At 36.7% G+C, this 17,153-nt stretch overlaps 3 protein-coding genes across 6 annotated transcripts; 1 reads left to right on the forward strand and 2 right to left on the reverse strand.

The window, feature by feature from the left end:
* Nucleotides 1-460: 460 nt before the first annotated feature.
* On the reverse strand, nucleotides 461-3,162 carry LOC118061099 (uncharacterized). The gene is made up of 2 exons (XM_035074494.2): nucleotides 1,105-3,162; nucleotides 461-985 (listed from the first exon to the last, which is right to left on the reverse strand). The coding sequence occupies exons 1-2, from the start codon at nucleotides 3,160-3,162 to the stop codon at nucleotides 560-562; spliced, it is 2,484 nt and encodes an 827-aa protein (XP_034930385.1). The 3' UTR covers nucleotides 461-559.
* A 2,247-nt stretch (nucleotides 3,163-5,409) lies between these two features.
* Nucleotides 5,410-9,214, reverse strand: LOC118061101 (guanylate kinase 3, chloroplastic). 4 transcript variants are annotated; one of them, XR_004689534.2, is made up of 4 exons: nucleotides 8,174-9,214; nucleotides 8,040-8,089; nucleotides 6,650-6,708; nucleotides 5,410-5,821 (listed from the first exon to the last, which is right to left on the reverse strand). XR_004689534.2 is itself a non-coding variant. In XM_035074499.2 (2 exons), exon 1 carries the CDS (start codon nucleotides 9,086-9,088, stop codon nucleotides 8,201-8,203), a length of 888 nt encoding a protein of 295 aa, XP_034930390.1. In that variant the 5' UTR covers nucleotides 9,089-9,214; the 3' UTR covers nucleotides 5,410-5,821; nucleotides 8,174-8,200. The 4 variants fall into 4 exon arrangements, 1 of the variants encoding a protein (XP_034930390.1); XR_004689533.2 differs by lacking the exon at nucleotides 8,040-8,089 and having other exon boundaries at nucleotides 8,165-9,214; XR_004689531.2 differs by lacking the exon at nucleotides 8,040-8,089 and having other exon boundaries at nucleotides 8,174-9,213.
* Nucleotides 9,215-11,671: 2,457 nt separating this feature from the next.
* On the forward strand, nucleotides 11,672-16,773 carry LOC118061098 (BTB/POZ and MATH domain-containing protein 2). The gene is made up of 4 exons (XM_035074492.2): nucleotides 11,672-12,505; nucleotides 13,248-13,596; nucleotides 15,534-15,810; nucleotides 16,470-16,773. The coding sequence occupies exons 1-4, from the start codon at nucleotides 12,078-12,080 to the stop codon at nucleotides 16,643-16,645; spliced, it is 1,230 nt and encodes a 409-aa protein (XP_034930383.1). The 5' UTR covers nucleotides 11,672-12,077; the 3' UTR covers nucleotides 16,646-16,773.
* Nucleotides 16,774-17,153: the final 380 nt, after the last annotated feature.

Raw genomic sequence — 17,153 nt, forward strand, 5'->3', positions numbered from 1 at the left:
GCAGCTTGTTAGCATGATTACAAGTCAGGCATTTCAGTGCTAACTCAGCCTTGTGTTATCAAACTTGAATCTTGAATCTTTATAAACATCATGTGACTTAAAGATTTGTAATTGTTGTGGCATCGAACTTAGGAAAATGTCCCAGTCTGATAACTTTTTGCAGGATTTGCCTGCTTTATTAACAATTCTGTCTACGGGGAAGACAGAAAGATCATCTGAACAAGAAGGGCCTCCTCCCTATTACGTTTATCTGAGCATTTTGAAATAACTAAGTAGGATAAATGATAATCCCTCAGAATTATAGTTCCTCATTTCCATTATACGTTGCATTTATCTTTATTGTAATTGATCATAAATATTCTTTAGCAAACATGATCCCACTAAGAACCTTGCTGCTAAAGACCATCAACTTGATTCCATTATTTGCATAGCTTATACAGTTGCGTATTGTCTAGATAAAAAATTAAAAAAAAAAAAAAAAAAAAAAAAAAGAATCTCCTATAACTTGGTGCTTTCATATTCACAAGAGTACTTGTTTGGAACTTTCTGCCGCACAATTTTACCTGTCTTCCAGCAACTGCATTGCAGTTTCAACCAGTGAGTGAATAGTTGTGCTGTGGCGGCTCAGCCCAAAAGTGCCGGAGAATATGTTGAAGTTTTCAACTTCGGCCGTGGATTCTAAAACCCACTCCAATTCTTTCTCCAACCCCAAGTCCTTGAAAGTACGCACATTTGCTGCGTTGTTTTGCATCATCCAAATCGCCAACTCTATGGAAAACCTTCTTATTCTTGGAACTTTGACTGATGGATTTTGGTACCTTTTGAGAATCTGGAGTATTTTGTTAGCTAATTCAGCCTCTTTTATTCCAGCTCCATTAAACATGGTGTTAGATTCTTGAGAAGTCATGAATTTGAAAGCTTCGGCCGCTAGTCCAACCATTACTTCTTGTAGTTTGTTCTCCTCTGACATAACTGCATTCAGCACCTGCAACATGACAACACATTGAAATCTCGTTTCTCATGTCTTCTCTAAAGCTAGAAATCTGTTAGTATATGTTAAAATGAACTAGAATCAGCTTCTAGCTACAGTAGGAAGGCACTTACCGTGGGTACAGCAGCTGTGATTCCCTTCAACTGGTCGAAGCAATCTGCGCCGCTGTAGGTGCACAAGTTTCGTAGAATTCTTGCAGCGTTTACCCGAAGCAATGGGACCTCTAGTGCTCCAACAAGCCTTTCCAGTACTCTTAATTTCAAAATGCGAAGACAATTCCTTCTGCTTTCTAAGGCCAACATTGCTAGAGCTTCTCCTGAAGCAATTCTTACATGATTCTGATTTTCAGGAATTCTTTGGCTGAAAAAAATGTTGAATAACTCCTTAAGAACTCCACCTGCTCCCCCAATCCTCTCCGTTGCATCCTCTTCTAGTGCCAGACTGGTCAATATCTCTATACCGAGCTTTTGTAGCATTGGATGTTTTTCTCCATGCCGTAGAATATCTCTAATGTTGCTGACGGTGAAAACCATCTCTGAAATTTCTCTTCTAAGATGATTGCCTGTAGTGCCTATCGTGCTTGCCAGCATCTTCACCAGTTGCAGAGAACTTTTCACTGTCAAAATCTGAGATGGTGTGACATTTTCATCTTTCAACAACCTCTCTTCTGCGTGTGTGAAATCAATGATTTTTGGTAGGAGGCCCCTTGTATTTCCAATCTTCCCACAGTTATCATGGTCACGAGCAAGCTTCTTCAGGATAAGAAGCCCCAACTGATTGAATGTCCAGAATCCATAATGTGCATGATCACGGAAGATTGTCTTTTCACCAATTTCATCAGCTGTGGTGCTGAAGGTTCTATTGGTTTGGAGAAGAGATGAGATTGACTCTAATGCACCAGGAATTCCAGCAACACGTAGGGAGTTCTGCTTTTTTCCGGCTAGTTTTGATAGCATCTCCGCAGCTGACCTCCTGATCTCTTCTTCTTGTGGATCTTTCCAGTTCAATATCTCCACTAATCGTTCTATCACCGATATATTTGTCCCAATCTTTTGGAGAGTATCATCAGAAAACCGAGGATTCATTGTAAATTGACAAAGGACTCTAGCTCCAATGAGCTGCTCATCGGCAGAATTGGAAGCCAATAGGTCCATAGCAAAAGTAACCATGTCCATTTTCAGGCCATCAAAGATGCTTCCCTCAACGCACATGGAGTAGGCATCGTATAAGAACCTTCTGATTGAAACCGACCCTGAAAGCTCCAAATCACACTCTTTTCTCACCTCTTCCAACAGTTTACAGTAGCTTACCTTCCACTCCCAGTAAGCTTTTTCCATCAGGAACAAAAGAGCTTCTGCTAAAGCCAGAGAGTAGAAAATATTCAGGGCAGCTTTTAGGTTCCTCTTGTCAGTATCCCCTTCCTCAATCTCACCATAGTTATGTTTGATGAGTTTCATCAATGACAAAACCACACAGGCTGATGCAGATGCAAGCTGTAGCCAGCAGAGATACTTGCTGACATTTCTTGAAAGAAAAACCCATTGAGCATAAGGTAGAATAGGAACATCTGAACTTGTCCATGTCCGACTTAGCTTCCTCCTGCCATCCCAGTTCCTTGCTGCATCAGGATTCTCCCTTATTTCTCTGCCATGTGGACTCTGCTTTCGAACTCGTGTTATTGACCGAAAAAGTGCTTTCACAATTTCAACAATAAAGTGTGAGCTGGATCTCAATGCCCGGAAACTTTTGATCCGAGCATCAGCAATTGACCAGGTGGCTTGATGTTGCCATTCAAGCTCATGGCTCCTGCTGCATATTCGAGTCCCTTCAATCAACAAAATAATGGTGATGAACCAGAAATCTGTTTTATCCAAAGTAATTGCAAAACCTCCAAGAAGAACCACTGTTGCCCATATAAACCCGAGGGCTCCCAGGCCAGTAGCTGCCTTCTCAAAAATTGCAACGCGAAGAGCAAAGAGAGTGAGTTTCTTCTCCGGTGCACGCGCTGCTGGTAATGTTGGAGAAAGAAAATCTCCATTGCCACTGTCTCTATTTTCTATACCACTCTGAGGCTCGAAAATGGTTGCAGAGCCATAGCTTTCGCTGAGCCTGCGAAGTTCATCAACCGGCAAACGAATGCTGCCATCTTCTGCCGATACGCCACGATCCATATCCACCAGATGAGACCAACACCAACCTTTGGTTGGCAGTTCTATTGCAAACCTTGCCTTAGAAAATGCAAGAACAGCTTGATTCCTGAACTATGGAATCGAAGGGCTTGTTGTCTGAGCTTTTGCAGAGAAAATGAGAAGTTATGCTCGTAAACAAAGAGAAAATCAGCTTAGGGAGCACGTTTATTTTGTGAAAATGTAGACAAACGTTAAAAGTTACCCAATTTCTGCAGTTTTTCCTAGGAAGTTTTGCTCAGCTTTCCCCCCCTAATGACTTGGGCGGCAAGGGTCGTCCTCTCTCCTATCTCTTTCTCTACTCCGTGATGGTTTGAAGTCGGTTGTCTCCCACTAACAAAAAATTAGTCTCTTGACGGATCGTTTAAACTTAGCCAAAAGCTTCCTTTTCTCGTAACCAAATCTTTAAAGCTAACAGACCCTTTTATAGTGTGCAATGGCAGATGGAGAAGTTGCTTGCACTTTTCCATGTCCTTCGGTCTTACCACAATGCATGGTTCAATTTGTTTCTTTGGGGGTTACAAGGAAGGATTATACCATTGACTGCGATCCTTAATGTATCCAGCTAGCCTTTAGTTTATCCTATTTTTTTATGAAGGTCTTCCTCTTCATGGGAACAAGTAGGAATCATTGCCAACTCAGATTCCTTGGATGATTCCTGTTTGAGAGATAAGATATCGGTGATGTTACTTCTACACATGTCTTTTATGGCTTTATCCAGGGAAAAAACAACAGTCTCGACCACCCCATAATTCACTCTGAGTATCGGCTTAGATTAAAAGAACTCAACTGTACTGGATGTCCTGTTCGAAATTCTCAACTGAACCGAAGAACCAAATAATTGGTTTGGTTTAATTCGGTTTTGTTTTTGTTAAAACCGAGTAAGTTCAAACGGGTCAAAAATTAAAAAAAGAAACAGAAACAGTTGAGTTATTTCATCAAAGCTGTTCTTTTAGACAAAAAAAATACGTTCTTTCGATCATGTATAGTCTTAGTTTTTTACAGTTTGATTTCTTGGTTTTTTTGTTTTAAGAAAAAGGGTTTTTGATGGGTTGAAATTTATCTCTTTTGACCTGTTCCATCTTCTGAATTCTTGATTTCGAGGTCTTTGAATGCGTCAACTTAGCAATTTGGTTGCGTTTCTGCACCTCGCAGAAACAGTTTTTCAGAAGAGTCTTCTTGTCTCAAGGCAAAGGGTCCTGTCAATGTCAATGGGATGATGGAATCCGAACCCTTGCCTGTCTCTTTAACGACAAGAATAGCTAGGCGTTGGCGTTCTTTTTTAAAAGAACTTTTGTTTAAAATGCATTAATAATTATTTTTTCAGCATAAACAAATATAAAAATCCTGATTTTAATAATTTTTAAGTTTAGGAGTGGGATAATGGCTTTCATCGTTACCAAACCAGCAAAACACGGAACCAAAGAGACTTGCTTTCATCGTTAAAAGACTTGTAGACCTTACCTTCGTCAAAACATCATTAAAGATGGCACATAAGCAAGGTCGGTGTGCGTTTGACAATGCCTCCCTCAAGACTTCCAAGCCTTGGCTTCCACTCGATGATTGTGCAAGTTAATCACGTTGCTGTTTGCGTGTGGTCTTCAAAGGTGCGAGCTTCAGCTTGGATAACATCAAGGACTTTGAGAAGAAAACCAGTTCCAATCCTTGCCAGAATGAAAACAAAGATCGAGGACACCACAGTCGCCCTGTGGAAAACAAAAAATTCAAGAAAAAAGACCTTCAACGGCACAGTGACTACCAATTCCTATTCCTTTCAACATCCACCTTCCAATCTTCGTGTTTTCCAATGGATTCTTCCATGAAATCCTTGAACATTAAGATCCTGATTGGATAATGTTAGATTGAAGTTTGGTTTTTTGAAAATATATTAAAATGATTTGTTTTTAGATTTTTTTATTTTTAATATCAACTCATCAAATAAAAAAAAATACTAAAAAAATTATCAAATTTGATGTTTTTTCAAGCCAAATATATTTTTAAAACACATGCAAACATTATTCCACACTCAAAGACAAAGATGCGTAAGGCTTCTTTTGATATTGCAGTGCACCACAAGAAAACAAACATGAATGCACCACAATACCAAACATACCAACATGTGCTCTAAAACAACTTAAACTTCGACTTAAATGAGAGCTCCATATTCAGCTAGCCGAGAAATCAACCAATCCGGCTATTGAAATTTGCCGATGTCATGCTGGATAGAAATGCTTATATCTTGTGCAGCTTTTTCAAGCTCAAATCACTTTCATCAGCCATGAAATACAACAGATAAAAGCATGCTGCAAATTCAAGATTTTGAAATGGATGCAATGCTCCAGAAACAAGCAACTACAATAATCTGACACCTAAAACAATCTTTATCCTATTCCTATGTTTTCCTCTCCCGTTATTGCACAATCCAACTAAGCCTAAACCACAAGCTAAGATGAGCTCCGTTAAACTTAAACAGATCGATTCCCACTCCCACTAGTGTCTCTTCTCACATAATGGCAGATTTTGCAACTTCGGTTCTGAATACTTGTCCATGTGCAAGATCTTTCCTGGCTACAAATTACTGGAGCCAAGTTTCTAAAGTAACTTAGTCACCAACATTTTTTTTACTTCTGATGTCCCATACCTCCTACAAGAAAAAAAAATATAAGAGTAGATGAAAATACTAATCATTTACAAGAAAAAACAATGTCAAGAGAAAAACTTCTTGCATTTGTTTCCCATGATAAATCATCTAATTGCAAGGAAACAAAGACCATATTTGGTTCAGGCATAGAGGAAGTTAGCAAAGATTAGGTAATCCAAACCGAGAATTTCTTAGGAAAAATGGTTCATTTCTTCCAAAAGCTATGGAGATAAAGTAATTCAGAAACAATATCTAACTTTCTGAAAGGTAGGCTACACATCTTGGCTATGCATTTCTGTCTCACTTTTAACAAAATCCAATAAAAACTTAGGGACTAACACATTGTCTGATTAAAAACAGAGTTTGTCAAAGAAAATTCGTTTCTCCGTGGCATTTCTTCTCATTATATACAATTTGTGGTGATGCTCAAACAAAAAAAAAAAAAAAACAATAATCAGTAGATGGCCACTTCACTAAAATTTATCAAAAAAAACAGGTTGAACAAATTTCATTTAAAAAACATTTCACTGACCAACTGATCAAGCTGCCACCAGAATAACGAACCACTTAACTTCTAGCATGCAACATTGAGTGAGTTACAAAAATAGAGCATATGAAAAAACTTCATGGATATAAGATGGCATTCCAGAATTAAACGGCATCAAGGAATTTGTATTTGCCTATTCCAAATGTTTGAGGAGAGGAGAACATCTTAATTGCAGGAAGTTTCTTTTATTATCTTAAAACAGTAAAAATGATGACAATACTCCATGCTATACATTAGCATTGATACTACACTTAACTGACATGCAAATTTTGAGACATTGGTACCTGGATACTCAATTATAAGACCGGGGATATTCGTTACAGATACAACAAGGAGAATATATCTGAAATAAGAGAGAGAATAAATTAGAACAGCTTGGTTTGAACATCGACCTGGGTTTACAAAAAATTTAATATAGAACAAGGAAATGCAAAGCATTATAATCACTTGTACACTTGTTTCTTTAGAACATCAATTCAATAGTAATGGTGCATCTTTTATGGTACAATACACTTATCCATTAATCTGTCAATCTGCATCATCATAGCTGACCTCTGCTAGTTTGAGAATTAAAAGCTTCATTTAGTTTGAACAAGTGATAAACAAGTTGGTATGGGACACTAAGTCCAGTCAATTATGTTCTGGTTAATTCCTATGCTTGGTTAGATTCGCAGGGGAAAACTGTTAGTATTTTCCTGGGTACAGAAGCAGAATCCATCAAAACCATAAACAGGACAATTGAACTCCATCCAATCATAGCCTTCTAGCATACATTCACATTATCATATCATAGAACTCACAATGATAACTTTCAAATGCACATACTCTTTGAAGTTCCATTTTAACTTCTATTGCACAAAGTTTATCCTGTTATATGATAACTCAAAAGAGGCATCCAAGAGGTGACTTCACAGGATAAAAAATGGGTCTGAAAACAATGGCATCAATGAACTGATGCTTGCCTATTCCAAATGTACAAGGAGAGGTGAATGATGTCTTATTGCAAAAAGTTTTTTCTGGTTATATAAAAGCAGTAACAATGAATGCAATTGTAATTATCCATGCAATATATAAAAGATGTGATCTATCCTTGACCAAACCAAAGTGAAATGCTTAGAAAGGCTTGCTGTTGCAAGACATGGTTATTCGAAGACACAATTGTGCAGTTATATAACATCAGGATATTCATTACAATTGCAATAAGAATGAACCTACACATAAGAGGAGAGCAAAACAAATAGAGATGCCAGGTTCAGACATCAACCGAATTCTGCAGATGGATATAGTACAAATTATAATATCTTCTGGACTATAGAACAAGAATCTGAAAAACATTGTAATCTCCTCTAAACTGTAATCCTAATACATTCACCTCTCTAGAACAGCCAATTCAACTATTATGGAGCATTTTTCTCGATATAATGCACTTGTTATACTACACTGCTTCTTCTTCCCATACATTCTATCTGACCTCCACTAGTTTCGGAACAAGGCTTTGTTGAGTTTGTGTGTATAGCGAAAAATTTAGTATAGTTCCTAAACAAGTCAATTAAAGTCTATATGTCTCCTAATGCACAGCGGACCTCTGCCATTGTTTGATTATATACCAAAAAAAATAAAAATAACAAAGAACAAGATCATAAAGTGCAAGATCGAATTTTATCCAATTCTGACCTTCCAACATACGATCAGATTCCCGTGCGTTAAAAATCCATAATTATAACCTTCAAATGCATTCAAATAATTCAATTCCACACAAAATAAAAATAAAAATAGAAAAGCATAATCACTGAAAGCACCTTCCATACCTCGAGAACAACACTTTAAGCCCTCGACTAAATCACAGCCCTCCTTTGCCGGACCTTGGCCTTCTCAGCATCAATAATAGATTCCACCAACTTAACTGCACTATCCAACTTCCCTTCACCGTTCACCACCACATAATCGAAATCCCTAACATGCTTGACCTCCTCTCTCGCAGTCGCAATTCTCACAAGCAAAGCCTCGCTAGTCTCAGTCTTCCTATCAATCAACCTCTTCACAAGTTCCAACTCATTCTCTGCCACTAAAAATATAAAGACAGCAGAATTCCCCAAAATCTTCCTCAAAGTCTCAGCTCCTTGGACATCAACTCTCAAAACTATGTCATGCCCTTTTTCCATAAACTCCCTAATTTGCTTTTTTGGTATACCTTTATAATCACCATACACAAGTGCATACTCTAGCAACTCATTTCTCTCAACCATTGATAAAAATTCTTCCTTCGACACAAAGTAATAATCTTTACCATCAACCTCCCCTTCTCTCATTGGCCTACTAGTGGCAGTCACAACAAAATGCAAACTTTCTCTAACTTGTCTCAATTTCTTGATAACAGCATCTTTTCCAACCCCACTTGGACCACTAATTACAATGATCAAAGGATTTGGAGGGGGGGATATTGGGTTAGTACTGAAGGAAGAACCCAATGAGAACTCAAGGGCACGTAGCATTTCAGGCCTTGAGACTTTATCGGGAGGTGGAATAGTGAGTTTAGATTTCTGGGTATCGCTCATTTTGGAGTAAGAAGCAAAGAATCTTAGTGGGGCTGAAGGGAAACGTTGAGGTTGAGAGGGGGAGGTAGGTTTGGAGTGAATGGAAAGAAGGGTTTTTTTGTGGTGAAAGATTGGAGAGGAGAGAGTGGTGTTAGAACAAGAGAGAGAGGAATGGAGTCTGCGAAACATGAGGGGATTAGGGGTTTTCTACGTGGAGAAGGAGATGGAGAAGGTGTGGCATGGATTTGGAATCTGAACAGGTATTCACAGTTCGGGGTTTTTAATGTTTGGATTGCTTTTGTTGTGTCACAATGGGGTGGATGGAGTTTGGAGCGCGGCTGGTGTATGTCTCTAAAGCCCTGCTCTCGTGACAATTGGATCCATGGTTACGAGAGCCGGCCCGTCCCATGACCTGGCCTAGGCTCGAGCCACGAATCAGGCAAGTTGATCTGGAAGTCAATAAATCAATCCAGGTCAAAAGCAATACATCATTGTATTATTAAAAAACAAATATTTAAAGGATGTGTTTTTTAAACATAAAACAATATAGTTTTGAAAAACAAAATGGAGATGGAATCAATTGATGTGTTGATCATTGGATTACTTCTCTAATCAAATAAATTTGAACCATGCAATTTGCAATCACATTATAGTTGATTTGATTTATGTGATTGAGAGAAATGAAAGTACATGAATTCCAATATGTAATTGTTAAATAGTATATATGGTTTAATTTATTTAGAATACCATGATTTTCTCTGAACTCAGAATCCAAACTCTAAATGTTATCAACTCAATTTTAATGCTACCTTCCAAACCTAAGAAAAATACATGCTTTTTTTATTATTTTTATTTTAATTTTAGTATATATTTGATAATATGATGTTGTAACCCAATTTTAGCCCATTGACGTTTTAATTTAATTTTATAGGGTTTAAAATATAAAATTAAAATATCAAAGATTTATTTCAATAAAAAGTGTAATTTGTCAACTTGTGTGGAAATTAGGGACTACAATGTGCTTTTGTCATTATATATTTATCTTCAAGATAATAATAGTTATTCGCTTTCAAATTTGATTATTAATCAAATTCAAACTTAAAAAAAAAAAATGAGTTTGATTAAAACTTTGTTTCTCACACACAAAGGGATTCTGACATTATAAATACAGATCTTAGTATATGCAAAAGAGGGGGAAGGTGATATAGAGAGAGAAAAACAGAGAAAAAACACAAAGGAAAAAAACATTGTAAATGATAGAAGTGAGAAAACAGAGAAGAGAGCCCAAAAGAAAACCAAGAACAAAGGGAGGAGAGACTGAAAAGAGGAGGAGAAGGAGAGCATTCTCCAGCCAGTGCCTGCATTGTTACCTTCGCCTTTGGCTTCACTAGGCAAAGTATTCTTCTTCTCTTTGTTTTTTGTGTAATTGTTGCAAGAAAATAGTGCGAAGGTAATTTAATTACTTTTCGTACTGTGCAATGCACGTAGGGGTTGAGCCACTTGTGCCTGCTGCCCAGTCGGGTCCAGCCTAGCCTATATTGGTTGAGCTAGACCCAACCAAAAAAAAAAAAAAAAAAAACGGAGTGAGCTGGATCTGGGCTTTAGGCCCAGCCAGCCCAAATTATGTTTTATTAAGGGTGTGTTTGGCAAAACACACCTTTATGCCTTGGCCATAATTTTTATACCTATTTTAGTTTGATATTTGGCCAAATGAGCCCCTTTTCAATATTAGAAAATTCCAAAAATATTTGGGGATCTTTGTTGATTTATTTATAAGCCCCTCGCACTTTAATTTATTTTTTTCTTTGAGTTTAGTAATTTTTTTTTAAAGTTATGTGATCAATCTATGGTTTATTATTGTTAAATGCAAATTTGTCGTGCAATGTTTTTTTATTTCCATCTAGAAAGGGCAAATAATAATAAAGGATAAATAAGAAAAAAAATGACTAGAAAATTTCTTCTTCAAATTTATTTTTTGTGAAAATATTCATTTACACCAGAGTCAAGAGTATTGTATTTTCTGGATTTGTGCTTTATTTACCAACGCTAGAGTTGAAAATATTTATAGGAATTGTTTATTGACGCCAGAGTCAGGAACATGAAAGAAATAATAAAAAATGAGAAAAATGAGAACAAATTCTTAAGTAATTTTAGACAAAAGTCAACGATGCAGCATGTCTCAAAGAGGACATTTAAGAGGCAATAATATCTTTCCTTTTACGTAACCATAGAGTTAGGATTCCTAATTATCATAATACTAGGTGACGACTCCTTGAACAAGATATTTTCCTCTAAAAGAACAAGATGCCATATATATATTCCCTTTTCCAATCAAGTGATAATTTTTAAACGGTCACCGCGATGTTCAGGTATGACATATGATATGGAGTATTTTTTTTTTCAATTGAAAAAAATATTAAAAAAATATTTTTTTAAAATTTTTTATTTTTAATATTAGCATACTAAAATTATCAAAATATCATCTAAAATAATTAATTAAATGTCTTTTCAGATTAAAGATATTTTAAAAAACAATTTCAACCGCATTACTAAATATTTTCAAAAGTGTTTGGAATTATAATGGACATTAATTTTTAAAGTGTTTACTATTTAAAAATATATCAAAATAATATATATTTTTATAATTTTTTCTCATATCAGTTGATCAAAATTATAATAAAAATTAATTTAAAATAAAAAAATCTGAAAAATCTTCCCAAAACAAATACTCTCTTCAATCTTAATACCAGCCTTGAGCATACTGAAGAGTAACAAATCCTCATAGTCATTGCCCCTCGTAGTCGTAGGGGCTCCTCCTCCTACTCTCTCTCCTTTCTCACACACCTACATAAATAAAACCTTTCATTTTCCATTCAATTATTATCACCACCACCACCACCTCTTCAATCGCACCACGCCACCGCCACCAATAACGTTTCTTTTCTATTTCACATCTTCATACCCATTAAAACAACCCCATTCCAACAAATCCTAAAAAGATCCAATCTTTTAACCTAAAAAACCACCTTAAAAAACCCCTAATTCTCCCTCAAAAACCCACAAAAAAATTCTTTCTCAAAATCCAAAATTGAATCAGACCCATTTCAATTCTCCCATCAAGAACCTTAAAAGCACCAAAATCAAGAAAAAAACAGATACCTTTTTTTATATATTGTTGATGGGCACAATCAGGTTTTCTAGCAGAGACCTCTCAGCAGGACCGGCCTCATTAAATCCTTCATCATCAATTCCAACAACAACATCGACTTCTATAACGGAAACCGTAAATGGGTCTCATGAATTCAAGGTCGATGGCTATTCGCTATCAAAAGGCATGGGGATAGGCAAATACGTAGCATCGGATACTTTTTACATCGGTGGCTATGCATGGGCTGTATATTTTTACCCAGATGGTAAAAGTTCTGAAGATAATGCCTCTTATGTCTCGTTATTCATCGCTCTTGCTAGCGAGGGGACTGATGTTAGGGCTTTGTTTGAATTGACGTTGATGGATCAAAGTGGCAAAGAAAGGCATAAGGTTCATAGCCATTTTGGAAGAGCCCTTGAGAGTGGGCCTTATACGCTTAAGTATCGCGGCAGTATGTGGTGGGTTTTTTTTCTTATTTTGAGACTGAAATGTCTGAATTCTGAATTCTTATTACTGATTGATCGAAGTGCTCTTATTGCTTATGATTGATTATTGTATTTGTGTAGTAGAATTTTGCGAATTTTGATATGTTATGATATTCATGGGTTGTGTATGGTTTAATGGATATTTGTTGTGAGAATTTACTGGGTTTTTTCTTGTTTTGTAGAAATGATGAAGAGATTAATGACTTTATTTTCCTTTCTTTTCTCTGTGAAAATGAATTAACTGTAATTTCTTTTTCTTTTTCCTGATCCTCAAGTTGTATAAAGCACTTTTCGTTTAGTCTTGTTTATTTCAATAACATTGGTTCTTCAATATAAAATGTTGCAAATGGATTTCTTCCCTATTTTGATATTTCACCACTCCATGAAATTTTTTGTCCTTTTTAAAATGTTGGTTCCTATTTGTTGGTCGTGTGATTGCCTATGTATTTATAGGCTTTACTATTAAGCATCTTGTCATCTTAAGTGTGTGTTAATAGTGTCACTATTACTTGCTCCTTTGGACTTGTTTCTTATGTAATGCCGTTGTAGCAATGCACAAGGATATTCTCTGAGAATCGAACATTTTTTTCTCGAACCAAATTCTTTTACCCCCTCTAATACTGTCCAAGTATCTTTTATTCATTCTTTTATTGCTGGTGGATGTTGTGGCGGATGAAAAACACAATTTAATGGGTACTGTTATTGGATGCTGCAGGGGTTATAAACGATTTTACAAAAGGACTCAATTAGAGACTTCAGACTTTCTTAAAGATGATACCCTATTAATTCGCTGTTGTGTTGGTGTTGTTAAGTCCCACACTGAGGGACCAAAGACCTACACCATTGCCGTGCCCCCTTCCAATATTGGTCAGCATTTTGGAAAGCTTTTAGACAGTGGAAAGGGAACAGATGTAAATTTTGAAGTTGATGGAGAAATCTGTGCTTCACACAAGATAGTTCTGGCAGCACGCTCACCAGTGTTTAGAGCACAGCTTTTTGGTCCAATGAAGGATCAAAACACTCAATGCATCAAAGTTGAAGACATGGAAGCTCCTGTTTTTAAGGTTTTCTCTCTCTCTCCCACACACATGCATGCTTGCATACACACAGACCAAAACGCTGCAAAAAACAATCTGATAATGTGTGACTGGAAGTAACATCTCATTTGCAAAAGCCTTAATTCATTTTCTGCTGGTACTATTGTCTGTGTTTTTATGCCTGTGCCTCCTTTCTTTGTGATCAGATTTTTGCTTGAAATATGCTGCCACATTTGCCTTTTGTTGTACATGGTGGCATTTTGAAAGTGTTATGGGAAAAGCCTTAATTCATTTTGAAGTGACAGCTAACATGAGTGATTTAACTGTTAGTCAGGAAGCAGATAATATATTACTGCAAGTTTGTAGATGTGAATACTGTCCTGAACCTAGCATGTGTTTGTTGTGACATGCATTCTAATTAAATTTTGTTGCAAAAGCCTTGAGTAAAGTTTTTTTTTTTTTTTTCATTTTGTTTGCGATTAAATAAAAGAGGAAAACAGTGGAAAGCATTACGTTCTGAAATGAGAACTCAACCGAGCTTGTTAAATATATTTAGACTGAAAAGGTGAAATTTATCTGCAGTTGTGTGCTTGTCAAGTTATTATGATATCTTGGCTCTAGCATGCGTAAGAGTACAAGTTGTCTCTGATGTTTAAATGTTGTTGTACACTGAAAGGTTTTAGTAATTTCTTATGTATCAGTTATGAGATGTTATGCATCCCATGATAAGTTTCATGGGAAGAGGTAGCTTTATTGGTTGGTTGCCTTTGTTAGGTGAGTAATTGTGGTGTCGTGCAAGATATTTGTGGTGCCATACACAAATGTATACGTGGATTCATCTCCCAAGGCACTGCTCCTATCCTTATTCTTACTCACTCCAGCTAAGGTTTATTGTTTCCTGCTTCTCTTCCTGCTTGTCCTGTTATATATGTAGTCTGTCCATTACCAGTCAAGCAGGCTGCATATTACATTGCATCAGCTTGAGAGTACTATTGCTTAATTGTAATAACACTCTCCACTGATTAACTTCCAGAGTTGATTTGTTCTTTTTAACATCCTCTTGACAAAAAAAACCTGAATTATGTCTCAGCTATGCTCTGGCTTAATAGATCAGGTGATGGAATCGCAGTAAGATACGAACACTGCTATCTCCATTCCCTGTAACAAATGCATTGATGATTTTGTAAAATGAATCATTTTTTATTTGTCTTAATACTTGTTGGAATTCAGTAGTTTTTGGGCTTCTAAGCATGTGTTTCTGTGGAAAAAATTATACGATTCTATTACATTCGACTTAATCACACAGATTATAGTAATACCTGCATTTGCCTTAGTTGAGAATAGGTGAGGATGGGATTGAACTGAAAGAAGGGAACTGACTATGTTGGGAGGTCAGGTGAAGAACAGCCTCATTGCGCTTCCATTTAACTCTCTCATGGGCTGCTGATTCTTTATTTTCCATTTAGATGTTGCTGTTCTGTTTAGTGTCAGTAATGTTTTGTTAACTGGATTCTTCTAATGAGCATCTGGTGATTGGTATGGAGCTAAAATAAATGTTAAGGGTGCAAGTGTTAAGGATCTAAAAACTCTTAAGAATGCAAATGTTTATGGTGCCTGGTTGTATAAATGCCAATGGTGTGATATTGATGCAATAACTATGGAATATCATGATGGCAGAGGCTGATGATATCTTTTATCACCATTAACCTCTTTTGAACCTAGCTCTGTTGGTTTACAGCATACTGGAAAGGCTTAAAGGTGTCAAATGTTACCGGAATTTAACACACTCCCTTTAAACCCAAATGACACTCGTTCCAAAGGCTACAAACCACTGGGTTTTAGCTTACTCGGTACCTTAATGAACACTGTCAAAAAATAAGCTTTCAAAAGAGAGAGCGAGAGCGAGAAAAGGTGAATGGGCAAGCTTGCGCAAATATAACTCTTTCATGTTTGGATGTTTGCAGGCATTGATCCATTTTATATACTGGGATGCCTTACCAGACATGGAGGAGCTTGTTGGTTCGAACTCAAAATGGGCTTCCACACTGATGGCTCAGCATCTGCTTGCAGCAGCAGATCGCTATGCACTTGAGAGGCTCAGATTGCTTTGTGAGGCTAGACTTTGCGAAGATGTTGCTATAAACACTGTTGCAACAACACTAGCTCTAGCGGAGCAGCATCAATGCATCCAACTAAAGTCTGTTTGTCTCAAATTCATTGCTTTGCCTGAAAATTTGAAAGGCAAGTCTTTCCTCCATCCCCATCATTTGGATTGTTGGTATCTAGTAAAAGGTTGTCTTTCTTGATCACATAGTTACGACCATGGTGTTGAATGTATCCGCAAACTCAAAGCTGCAGGTACAGGTCTTGAAGTTGAAAGCATTTTGTTGAAGCAAAAGTGCTGTATAGTAGTAATTTTACTGCATTATAGCGCTCATGCTTTTTGTTTGTTAGGAACACTGAACAGAAGTCAGTGAAAAAGTCACATGGATTTATCCATGGATTGACCAGGCTGTGACAGAGCCCAGTTCTATTTCCTCAGCCAGCCCCTCTGATGTTTAAATTGTTGTCAAAACAGTAATTTCAATTTTCATCTTTTAATCATGTGAATGCGGTGTATGTTCACGAAACCAGATTGCTCCCAAACTCCCAAAACAAAGCACTTGTTCATGTTTGGTCGAAGCCCTATACTCTCTCCCTTTGTTGGTTGAGTTGTATTGTTGGGGATGTATGGGAACTCGTGAGTAAATATTTTTGTATATGCTTTTGAGGGTGTCCCCCCTGATTTTCTTGCGTGCTTGTACGTGCATAATATTTTCAGTTTTAATGGTGACTGTTGGTTGGGCATTTCCTTTTATGAATGCATAACTAATGACCTAATGCTGGCGATTTCTTTTCAGCTGTGATGCAGACGGATGGATTTGAATACTTGAAAGAAAGTTGCCCTTCTGTCATCACGGAACTACTGCAATATGTTGCCAAAAATGGTGAGCATTCTGCTATCGCTTGTACACATGGAAATGATAACTTAGATAGCGATATGAATGGAAGGCGAGTGAAGCAAAGGATTCATTGATATGGGAACAACAGATACCTCATCCTCTGGACAATAATCAGAGCTTGCTAGGCTTTAGACATTTTTGTTATTGTACTGACAGTTAACTGTAAGAAAAATTTAATATCAGTGGTTCATTTGTTGGTCAAGTGTTTTCTAGTACATTTGCTAGTTTGTTCAATAATTCTGCGAACTTCATTTTCTTGTTCTGGAATCCGTATTTTCTTGTCTGTCAAGTTGTACCTGCATCATACCAACCAGATCATTTTTTTCTTCCTCAATTTGAGCATGTCTGTGTTTTAGGTAGTTTTGCGGTTGGGGTTAAAAAAAAATAAGTTTTAAAAAAGTATGGTTAGATGGTTAGTTGGATTTAAATACGTGTTTGATAAAAATTATAGTTGAGGTTTTAGTGTAGCAAAAAACATGTATAAAATGTTTGGCTGTTTGTGCAAGTGTAGTTGTGGTTGGTTTTTAAAGTGTTTTTTACTTGGAAATGTATTAAAAATAATTTTTTTTTATTTTTTAAAAA

This window comes from Populus alba, chromosome 8 (assembly GCF_005239225.2).
Source record: "Populus alba chromosome 8, ASM523922v2, whole genome shotgun sequence".
In the NCBI taxonomy this organism is placed as follows: Eukaryota; Viridiplantae; Streptophyta; class Magnoliopsida; order Malpighiales; family Salicaceae; genus Populus; species Populus alba.